This window comes from Haplochromis burtoni, unplaced genomic scaffold (assembly GCF_018398535.1).
Source record: "Haplochromis burtoni strain Fernald_Lab_line unplaced genomic scaffold, NCSU_Asbu1 Contig_89, whole genome shotgun sequence".
In the NCBI taxonomy this organism is placed as follows: domain Eukaryota; kingdom Metazoa; phylum Chordata; class Actinopteri; order Cichliformes; family Cichlidae; genus Haplochromis; species Haplochromis burtoni.
The window spans coordinates 2,114,084-2,125,744 of NW_024582450.1; the positions used below are offsets into that span (position 1 = coordinate 2,114,084).

An 11,661-nucleotide genomic window follows, 5' to 3' on the forward strand; every position below is an offset into this window, starting at 1 on the left:
CACACACACACACACACACACACACACACAAACGACAGCCTACACACACTGAGTCAAAGCTGTTGTAATCATGAAAACTGAACTGATTGACCATTAGAGCTTTTAACAGTGAAGCAGTATCGTGAAAAGTGAGAATGGCTTTTTTCAGGGGGGATTAACAAAAAAAATTGATAATTTGCAGATTTTTTGGTAAGCAGAGTGACTAAAAATAATTACAAAAGTTGTTATTGCATCATCAGAGTGTTAATTCACTAGATTTTCTTTGTGACGTGTTACTAAGGAAGAAATTTGAACATGTTTTAAGTTTCATCCTGTTTCGCATACTTACCTGATTCTGTATGCCTGTAGGTGTGTGATGAGCCTCCTTCCATCTGTACCCCGATGAAAGAGCCCTTCTCTCCTCTGAACAATGTCGTCTCCACCGAGCCATTCAGGGGCTGCTACGTTCGCGCCCAGCCCTTTGACGAGTTCCCCTCCAGCAACAGGCGCTACCTGCCTCCACAGGTTTGCCTTTGCCTTACTGGCTTATATCAATATATAATTCTTTAAATTAAGGTACTTTTTATGTAGTATTTTCCACAAAGTGTTGATTTCTAGTCTTTCTAGCAATCTGACTTATTCCTCTTTTGATTTTCCTCTTTAAGTCAACTCGCCGTGTCAGTTTTCGCATGGATGAAGAAGAGATCGTCCGCATCAACCCACGCAAAGACGTGCTCATCCGTGGCTACGAGGACTACCGTCACCCTGTCATGTGGAAACCTGAACCTGACCGTGAGGACCTGGATTTCCCCACTGCATTTCACAAACTGGACAGTAAGAAGTGCGAGTACCTCTTCCCCGATGGCCCCGGTGGAGACTCCCACTCAGGCCCTGGAATGGGTATAGGAACAGGTATAGGGCTTGGGCTGGGCAAGGACACGGCCATCAAGACTCAGCCGTCGCCCCTCATGAAGTCCAAAAAGAGCAGACGGCGGCGAGAGGACGGCGAGCGTTCACGGTGCATCTACTGTCGGGAGATGTTCAACCACGAAGACAACTGGCGGGGGCAGTGCCAGGATGCCCCCGACCCAATTAAACAGTGCATCTACAAAGTCAGCTGTATGCTATGCGCCGAGAGCATGCTGTATCACTGCATGTCTGACTCAGAGGGTGACTTCTCAGACCCCTGTTCATGTGACACTTCTGACGAGCAGTTCTGTCTGCGCTGGCTGGCCCTGGTGGCGCTCTCGTTTATCGCACCCTGCATGTGCTGCTACCTGCCTCTGCGCGCGTGCCACCACTGTGGCGAGGCCTGCCGCTGCTGTGGGGGCAAGCACAAGGCCGCGGGGTGACCCGACACCGGACACTGGGACGCCATCAAAGCTAGCAAACAAAGGAAGTGGATAAAAGCGGAAAATTATAAGCTGGCATCCTTTTTTCATTCCCCTCTCAGACGGGGTGATATGTTGTTGATCCCCACTTTGAGGGCTTTTGGAGATTTCAGTTTGTGTTTGTCGCCGACAAGCAGCAGCGGAGGACAAAACCATATGCTTTGTGGGGGGTAGGGGGCTCTGAGCATCAAGCTAAGCTCAGGAGCTTAAGCTGAGGAGAAGAAGAGGAGGAGGAGAAGTCACGATTAATAGACTTGGAGATGTTACTACACACATCTGCACATGCAAACACACACACACCTCTCTCACATTCACACTCATAAGCCAGGCCACAAATATCAGACTTCTAGTACAAGTTATGTGTAACTTCATGAAGGAAAATTGTCTTTTGTACAGAGAGCGACGACTTCACGACAAAAAAAAGAAAAAGAAATCAAAACTATACTGCGCTGAGGAAAAACCGTACTTGCTGTTTGGGTATGCTAAAAGGGATATGTTTTTGCTTGTTTGTGAATTTGCAGTTAGGTAACAGTGGCCTTTCCTTCATGGCTTAAGCATTCGCTGACAATGTAATTATTAGACAGAGAAAAGTGCACTATAAAATGATATTCCCCCCGAGTAAAGGTAATCCTCTGAAATTCTTGTGGTATATTAACCACCGTGTTCTATTGTAATTTTAATGCTTGAGAGTAGTTGCTGTGGTGGATGTCTGGCCATTTGATTTCCTTCTTTCCTTTCCATCACTTTTTTTTAAGCAGTGTAATAGATTGATTTTGAAGGTCCACCTTGGCACAGCTTGCACAGTTCATTTAAAAGACGTTAAAATGACTAACTCGCCTTCCTGAGGTGATTTAGATCGTTTGATTGCATTCCAAAATAAAGGGATCGATTCTACGATTAGAAGGGAAAAATATGGTAACAACTTCACTACATTAAACACCCCCTCCCCCCCATATATTTTTAGTTCCTCATAAGAAAATTGCATTTTAGAACCATATAAATAGAAACCAACACACAACAGTTTCATTTACTTCAGTGAATCTCAGTTATAGTCCAGTTATTTACTGCTGTAGTGAAATTGGTGGGGTTTTTTGTTTGTTGTTATTTTCTTTTCTTATTTTCCTGCTCATTTTTACAATTAGTTCCTAATCGAGTGTTAAAATGTTGCTCAACCAGCAAGTTTTGTTTTGGTGAGGAAAGGGGTTACAGTGCTCCTTGGTTAAAATGACATGGCACTTAAATTAGACTATTCTTTGACTGATAAAACTCCAGATTTTGGAATTAGTCTGTTCAAATATTAAGTTAAAATCCTGTTTTTGTTTTGTTTTGTTTTTTTAGTGGGTTAAAAATAAAAGAGACAAAACCAAAAAAAACAACCCTCTTTTTAAAGCACTGCTCTCCAAGCTTTGGTTGCAGCACCCTCTTAAATTCCCTTGTTTGACCTCTGAATCTTTCTGTTTTTCCCCTTCAAATGTTGTGCAAATGTGGTATTACATTGTTCCTTGAAAGTTAGTCCACTCCTTCCACGAATGAATGAATGAACGAACGAGTGAAGGAATGAATGCATTGTTTTGGGAACGCTGAGCATCTCAGCTATTAAACCCTGAGATGTTCTGTGTGTGTGTGTGCATAGGTCTGCATACGCAGAGGTGGTTTTATGTTACGTAACGTCACCAGTGACTACGTGATTCAGGCTTTGACTCATAACAGTACTGACCACCATCCTGCTTTTGGAAGCCCTGGCTTCAGAGTAAACAAAGTAATGAAATGCACTCATCGGCTTTCTTGCCAAGTTAGATTGAGAAGAGTGACGCTCGTTCTGTTAATATGAAGACTGAAAGCAGGTGGAAGCAGCTAACCGAGATCTCTAAATTGCATGAATCCCTTTTCCCTTTAAATTTAAAAAAAAAAAAAAGTAATCAAAAAGCGCATTTTTAAAAAAAAAATGAATTACATATGGATGCACGGATGTTTAAAAATAAATTGGCCAACGCCAGCACGATATTTTTCCACATTTTAATGTGTTTTTTGTTGTTATTTATTCCCGTCTTTGTCCAGGGAAACAAAGAAATCTTCACCCTAAATAAGACTGTTAAAAATCTTCTTCATCACATTGGGGTTTTTTTTGTTTTGTTTTGTTTTTAATACTCACAAGAAGAAGAAAAAAAGGCGGCGTGGAGACCAGAGATTATGGAATGTCAGTGAAATTCGGAGTCTTGTAGTGATGACAGATGGAATAACAGTTAGCGGTGCGAAATGGCTAGAAGCAACAATTTGAAACAACTACCAATGGGATGGCAAGGGATACTGCTGACTGGTTGCATAGGAAACCTTATTTCCTGCCCCATCTTTTGTCAGTGTCTGAAAAGTCTGCTAGCAGCTGTCCGCTGCAAAGCGAGAGGTGGCAAGCGAAAATCACTTTATATATGGACAGGGCTATAGCCAAAATTAATGACCAGAAATATTGTCCAATTGGATTTCCTGGTAGGCCAATATCGGTTGACGAGGGCAGCATGTCGACATCTGTAGTCCACTGCACAAACATGGTATGACCTGTAAATTGGTAACCTCAGGAGATGGATTATGTTTGCCTCCGTTTCAGTCTTAACTACACTTCATATTTTGTAAACAGATGTGAATGATGATAATCTTCTGGTCTAACTCTTGGCAAGAAAGACACTATCCTGCACTCCTCACCCAAATGTCCAAATTTACAACCCTTTGGGAAACAGTATCTACATGGACTGTTTGGCAGTCTGACCCAACAGAATATTCAAAATTGAACTTTGAATAAAAGTCACTACAAGAACAGCTTAGTTTGGACATCTGGCTGCAATAACCCAAATGCTCCCTAACTGCAAAGTGTAATCCACCTCAGTGGGGTTTTTTTTTTTGTTTTTTTTTAAAATAGCAAATTTGGTACAACATCCAAATGCTGTTATTATCAGATATGCATGTTTTCCCACTTCCTGTCACTCAAAAAAGGAAAAAAAAAAAAAAAAGAAGAGAGAAACCACACCTCACTTAGTAGTACAAGAGAACAATTTATCTTCCAGATTCCTCCCTAACCAATGCTCCCTTTACTTTCTATGCAAACCTTCGAATGTGGGGAAACGCATTGACCTCTTGGCGGACTGAGTCAGTGACTAGACAGGACATTTTAAATGCTATATATAGGTAGACGACAAACCCCTGGTACCAAACTCCAAACACCTGTAAATATGTAACACTATATTTAAGTACTGATAATAATCCCAGTTTTTTTGTTTTGTTTTGTTTTTTTCGTTTCTTCTTTTTTTTGTCTTTGAAATTTTAAAGATAGAGTTGTATTTATCGTTGCTGTCAGCATATACCGTAGCTTGAAATGACAGCATTTGTACATAGGTCACCTTTTAGTATTATTTCACATTGAAAAGTAGAGGGCGTTTGTGATGGAAATGACTATTGAGTTTCTAATAGAGTTCCTCTCTAGTTTTGTATGGTAGAAGGAAGGATAGTGCTAACACGGTACAGTAGTGGCAGTCCACTTGTTTTGTGTTGTATATATATATCTATATATATATATATATATATATATATATATATATATATATATATATATATATATATATATATATATATATATATATATATATATATATCTATATATCATTATACTTATATATGACAGGTTACCTATTTATCATATATATCTATATCACAATCTATATTATTATACTATATACTAAAAATATACGTATAAAGCTGCTAGATACAATCACTAATTTTATTGTGTTGACAGAGAAAATCAGCTATGAACGACTGTTAAACCTTAATTCTCCAACAGCATATAACGACAACGGTCAGTTTTGCAATGTTTGATTGCTCTGTGTGATGAAGTGGACACTTGTGCATGTGTGTGGGTGCGAGAGTGTTACTATATTGTGCACACGGCTGTGTGTTTGTATGTGTGTGCGTGCTAGATTCCAGGTAGGTTGGCGGTGTGCATGTGCGTTGGTGTGTGTGTGTAACCAAATGTTTGGTTGGTTGTCTTTTTCTCCCATTGTAATCTGATTACCCTGCATTATTGCAAGCTGAACCAAGGTTTGATGAACCTGATTAAAACTTGCTGGCTGAGAAGCAAAATGTAGGACGTGCATTTATACAAAGTGTAGAGAATGCTGAAATAACACTTCTCATTCTGCATTAACCAGCACAGTGCAACTTCCTGTCATGTACTGTATTATATATGCAACATGTGTCTGTCCGCTTTAATATATATATATTTTTTTGACCTGCATTATATAAAGACTTCAGTTTTAACCACTTTGCTGCTAGTCTTTTATCCTCTTTCAATCTTGGAAACTGTGCATATCTTTGGGAATGCATACAAGTGTACATTCTTGACATTGTGTAGATTAAGAAAGATGAAAAAAAAGCTATATAAACCTGTTTCTCTTCAGTGTATTGTTTTAAAAACGGTTACTTTTTACAGCAGTTGAGTGGTTATGTTTCAATTCTCCGATGCTTTGGTGCACTGATGATACTATACGTAAGCTTTTTTTCATCTTACAGCGCTCGATGTAACATTTACGTGATTAGTTCTAAATAGTGGAAGACATTTGTGTTTTGAAACTTGCAGTATAAATGGTACTATTCTTAACTATTCTGTAAAACACTGCCTGTTTTCTTACTTTTCGTTCTTTCACTTTCTCTATTTGTGCACATTTCTTTTTCCTGTGCATCTTTTTTTTTTTTTTTTTTTTGGTTTCCCTTTAGTGCCATCTGCTTTCACATCCTGACAACCTCAAAAAAGTGCCTCACGTCCATCCTAGTTTCCATCTTAACGTCTCTTGTTCTGGTTTTATTGGTTTCTACACGTCTAGGTATTATCATGGTTCGAGAATACCAAGTATCTGTTGTAAAATTTATAGTACCAATAACTCATGTCATAGTTGTATTTTCTTTATACAGATGTAGCTTGTTACTTTTCATAAATATAATGTAAATATGCATACATATGTTTGTAACTGTTTTTATGTTACATCATACACTTGTAATTTGACATATCAAATAACATTATCATAATAAAATGGTGAGTTTTAATCTTTTGCCTGCGCTTGATTGATTTCTTGATCACAGCCAACATATACAATGTTGCATAGAGAAAGACAAAATATAAGAAGACATACATTTAGTGAACCGCAACATTAAATGGGTGGGGACCTCTGAAGATTGACAACCAAGACTTCAGCAACAGATCCTTTAGGTTCTATACGTTGTGAGGTGGGACCACAAAATGTAGAACTAGTTCAAGCCCAAAACCCATCTAGCCATCGATTCATCTGTCTTCTGTCACTTATCTGGGGCAGTGTTGATGGGTCAGCAGTCAAAGCAGAAATGTCCAGACCTCACTCTCTGCAGACATCTTCCCCAAGTCTTCCAGGAGGACACTGAAGCATTCCCAAGCCAGTTGAAAGCTATAATCTCTCAAGCATGTCCTGAATCTCCTCCCAATGGGACATGGCCAGGAGGCATCCTAATCAGATGTCTGAACCACGTTAACTGGCTCTTTTCGATACAGAGGAGTAGCTGCTCTACTTTGAGTCGATGTCAGTGGTTGCAAAGGACGCTGCAGAAAAGACTTTATCAACAGCTGAGAGATCCAATGTGCTAAATTCTTACAAAATTCACAGCAACGTCTGCCGGTAATGGTATGCAATAGAAATGTGAGCTGGTTCTCAGAAGCCATGAAGGCAGAATTTTCTGTCTATATAGAGGGCCTTTTAACATCGTGTTGTCTTCAAAAAGATTCCTGATTTTGTTTTTTGTTTTTTTTTGTTTTTTTTTTTTTAAATCTTTAGAACTTGCTAAGATTTAAAAAAAATTATTCTCACTTAGATGGGCAGTAGTATAATTAACAGTGATGTTGATAGGGTTACGGACTCATCATTATCCTGCAGAATAAGGTTTCCACTATCAGGAAAAGCAGTTGTCATAAGTGGTTGTTAGTGGTCTAGAACATTAGGTGGGGGGTAGCACCCACATGGAAGTCAGGAGAAAGTTTCCCAGCAGAACATTCTCTAGAGCATCACACTGCCTCCATGATGTTGGCTGCTTCCTTTGGTGCATCCAGCCGTCATCACTTTCATCATACCAGTCGGCTGACAGTTCAGTTCTGATGCTGATGGCCCCATTATAGATGCTTTCATATGTTTATCTACACTTTAAAATAGAGGATTTAAGTGTTCACCTTATATAATTGGATAAATATCCTCAGTTTTAATAATAAACATCAATAAAAGTGACTCAGAAGTGCACTCATTGTGAGCACAGCGATGAGAGGGCCCTGCAGCAGTCCCACCAGGACGTCGCCCGGGTTGTGTTTGTAGTCAGAGACGCGCGTGTATCCCACATACAGAACGACACCAGGAAGAACTGGATGGTGGGTCGAACCAGTCTCGTCCATTTCCCCTGCATCCGGGCCTGGACATAGAGCTTTACACACAAAAGTACAGATTCGAGCTAAACTTAAAGGTTACACGCACATAAAAGAACCAATTTTTGTGAAAAAAAGAAAGAAAAAGAAAACAAGACAACCCCCAGGTTAAGATTGGAGCCATTTATGTATAGCTACAATCTTTTCGGACCATTCCCTGTAAACTCTAGACATGGGTTCAAAGTCCCTTAATTGACCTTTCTCTTCCATTCTGATGCGAAATTTGGTCATAGGTCTAAATGCCTAAATGAGCTGCTGCCATATAATTGGCTGATTAGATGTTAGCATTTGTATTTGTCATCTATTTTCCGACATCAATGCACAAAGTTTATTGTTTTAACTTTAACCATATATAACTCTAATTTTGGAAATAGACACGCTTTACTTACAGTTTTGCTAAAACTGGCGGAACCTAGGCGGAACCAAAGTTGCGGAACGTAGTTCCGAAATCCGCCCGTTTCATTCCGGGTCATTGTCTTGGTCGGACCACAGTGGAGGCGGATATCCACGATAACGGAATAAATGGATGCTAAAGCCCCCTGTGCTGTCATGTTTTTAGTAGATACACGCGCGTGAAACAGCTCGCGGCTTCAGCGATGGAGTGTGACATTTTGGACTCGTTAGAGCAGCTTGGGTAAGCGAAGTCACTGCTAGCATAACTGTTTAGCTTCCACGTCCTGCGGCGTGTTTTCAATCAAAATAAAGCAGCCAAGACCCCCGTCTAACTCCTGGATGTGTTTGACTTTTGGTGGTGTGTGCTGGTCCGTAGCTATGACGGCCCTCTGCTTGAGGAGAAGGCGCTGCTCAGAGCCGCGGAAGGAGGCCTGCAGTCGCTTGAATATGTGGATCTCTGCAAGTGGCTGTCAGCCAGGTTAAAGCCCCTGTGTGACCTGGAGGAGAGCATCACCTCAGGCCCAGGTGAGCAGCATCCATTCTCACCTTAATCTGATCTAAAAAACAATGTCTAATCTTTGCGCTCACATCTGTTTTGTTTGCTCTTCTCCTCCAAGACGATATGGACAGCCTCCAGCTGGAGATGAGTGGTCTGCTGAGGGAGTTGCACTGCCCCTGTGAAGTTTCAGGGATTCTCAAGGGCACTGGGCAGAAAACAAAAGACCATCTCAAGTTTGTTTGTATGTATCACTCTGTGTAATCCACTCTGTGGGCTGTAAACTGTAAATAAGTAGGAAGATTAGATTTTTGTGTCTGTTTTTCAGTGTTTTTAAGCTCTGAGCTTCAGGCCGCCCAGATTGTGAGAAGCAGGCAAGTCTCTGATAAACAAGGCCAGAGTCCAGTGAACCAGGAGCTCACAGCAATCTGTGAAACTCTGAAACTACCTGTGCCAAAGGGACAGGAGGCCGCAGGAGTTTTCTCTCAACTTCAAAATAAGGTGAGGCTGTTTAAACTGCACGTGATTTCAGTTAGGATGAGCAAGAATAAGGCTCAATTTACTGATCAAAATGTATGTATAGTAGTAGCAGTGTGCGCAATTCTTTTACGGTAATTGCAAAACGATCAAACAAAGATCTGTTCCTCCTTCTTTAACACAAGGCATGATGCAATCTTAAAAAAAGTATTCTATAAGCTGTAGATAAGAACCCACTCGGACACAGTGAGAACATGCAAACTCCACATAGAAAGGCCTTGGGGAGATGGTGTGGTCGAACCCAGGACCTTCTTGCTGTGAGGCAACTACCGTCCCACCCATTCCAAAATAATCAGAGTAACACATAAAAAAACCCTCTTGGCTGTGTAATTTAAATGTGTAGCACTCTCTGCTCATTATTATTAGGTGGCACAGACAGACATCGACACATTTTCTTCCTGCATTGCTTCATTAGCTGTCAATACTTGAGATAGCAAGTTAGGAGGAAATTGTTGTGTGTGATACATTAATCATTGTATTTTTACATCACTGTCTCTCTTTGATCGTTTTGTTGTTGTTGTTTGTTTAACAGGTTGAAAACTTGCTTAAAACCCTTCCTGGTGCCTCTGTTGGAAACCCAGTGCTGAAGAAATCACTCAGTAGTGAACAGTGGGTATGTATATGATCGGCTAGTAGCTACACTGTACTGTGTATGTATCTGGTTGTATTGTTGTTACAGGTCTCTTTTTAATGCTTGCAGGAAAAATTACAAAGCATCAACGCAACTCTATCGTCGGAGTACGAATGTCGCCGCAGGATGCTGATCAAACGGCTCGACGTCACTGTTCAGTCATTTGGGTGGTCAGACAGAGCCAAGGTATGTTTACAGTCACACTTCAAACTAACTTCTGCTTGTTTGAAGAATGTTTTGTGGTTATTTGGCGAATAGCGAGAAGCATTCAGATAGTTGTGTTGTGTTTTAGGTGAAGGTGGACAGCATGGCAGGAGCCTACCAGCCTAAGAGACACTCTCTGAGGCCTCAGTCCTTTGTGGACATAGCGGCGCTGCTGGCTGCCAGAGAAGATCTCTGCAATGTGGTGAAGACCAGCAGCGGCTCGAGCAGGGAGAAGACCGCTTGTGCCGTCAACAAGGTGCAGCAAACGTTTCCCACGGTCAGAATAGTCGGGCCGATTTGGACGTTTTCTTCATAGACGTTCTGTTCAACCTGTCTTTGCAGATCTTGATGGGAAGAGTACCAGATCGAGGAGGACGTCCCTCAGAGATCGAAGCCCCGCCTCCTGAGATGCCCCCCTGGCAGAAAAGACAAGATGGCGGAGGTGGTGGCTGGGGAGGACGTGGCGGTGGTGGTGGGGGACGAGGTGGAGGAGCCTGGGGACAAGGAGGACGAGGTGGTGGAGGTGGATGGGGAGGAGGAAGAGGAGGGGGTGGAGGTGGTTGGAGAGGAGGTGGGTGGAATCAAGGAGGACACGGCAGACACGGAGATTACGGAGGACACAGTGGGCACGGAGGGAAGCGAGGACGGTACCAGTATTAGCTTCCACTCATTGTCCTTTGCTGGGTTTTGTTGTTGTTTCTGTTTTCTTGCGACACTAGACGTAGTTTTTCACATGACCTCAACTGTTTGTTTGGTTTTTATGGATGAAAAGCTGATGCATGGTTGTCAGTATAGGGTGGAAAACCTTAAGCTTTTATCTGTGCTCATCGTTCCTCCCCCCTCACTATTGTCATCAGTGTTTTTAAAGTGAAAGTAGCACTCAGTACATGAGTTTTCACTCATACAAAAGTGGCAAACACAAACACTGTGGCCATAATATTGCAGTTACACTCCAAATGAAGACTGCATTCTAAACACTGGCAAAGTGACTTTAAATGCTAAATCCAGCTGAGATCCTTTTATATACTACAAAAACAAAAACACATTCTGCAGCGTTCAGGTGTTAAGTATTTAGTGTTGCAGTAGTTGGACACAGCCTGTATCTTTAACATTGCTCAGCACATATACCATATCCATGCTTCAGAACAAAATGTAACGTCGTGCCTCTTGTGCATATTACTGTAAATTTGCACATCTGGAATATTAAGAGGCAGATGGATTTTTAAAATGATGACTGCATTTTAAATGTGACCTTTATAAATTAATAGCTCCCTATGCTGCATGGACTCTGATGACTGAAACCACTGCTATCTGAATAACCTGATTACAATGAGGACAACTACACTGTAGTTCCATTGATTGATACTTCAGTATGCCCCTTTAAGCACAGGAGACTGTTTTTATTTTTTCCCCTCCCAGGATCCTGTAATAATTATTTATATAATGGTGAGAAGCCTTTTCTTGTTGTTTTTAATTAATAAACCTCTTTCAATTCTACAATCATGTTGTATTGAAATGATTAAAAAACAGCAGAAGTGGTATAGCACATTTC

General features: G+C 41.1%; 2 protein-coding genes across 2 annotated transcripts in view; both read left to right on the forward strand.

Moving 5' to 3' along the window:
- spred1 (sprouty related EVH1 domain containing 1) overlaps nucleotides 1-3,687 on the forward strand; it is a 34,948-nt gene extending 31,261 nt beyond the window's left edge. The window contains exons 5-6 of the mRNA XM_005942639.3: nucleotides 349-504; nucleotides 645-3,687. Coding sequence (XP_005942701.1) covers nucleotides 349-504; nucleotides 645-1,331 — 843 coding nt within the window. The 3' untranslated portion in view covers nucleotides 1,332-3,687. The remainder of the gene's footprint in view (nucleotides 1-348; nucleotides 505-644) is intronic.
- A 4,617-nt stretch (nucleotides 3,688-8,304) lies between these two features.
- fam98b (family with sequence similarity 98 member B) lies at nucleotides 8,305-11,606 on the forward strand. The gene is made up of 8 exons (XM_042222633.1): nucleotides 8,305-8,482; nucleotides 8,618-8,766; nucleotides 8,859-8,981; nucleotides 9,066-9,238; nucleotides 9,807-9,887; nucleotides 9,975-10,091; nucleotides 10,198-10,365; nucleotides 10,452-11,606. The coding sequence occupies exons 1-8, from the start codon at nucleotides 8,445-8,447 to the stop codon at nucleotides 10,767-10,769; spliced, it is 1,167 nt and encodes a 388-aa protein (XP_042078567.1). The 5' UTR covers nucleotides 8,305-8,444; the 3' UTR covers nucleotides 10,770-11,606.
- Nucleotides 11,607-11,661: the final 55 nt, after the last annotated feature.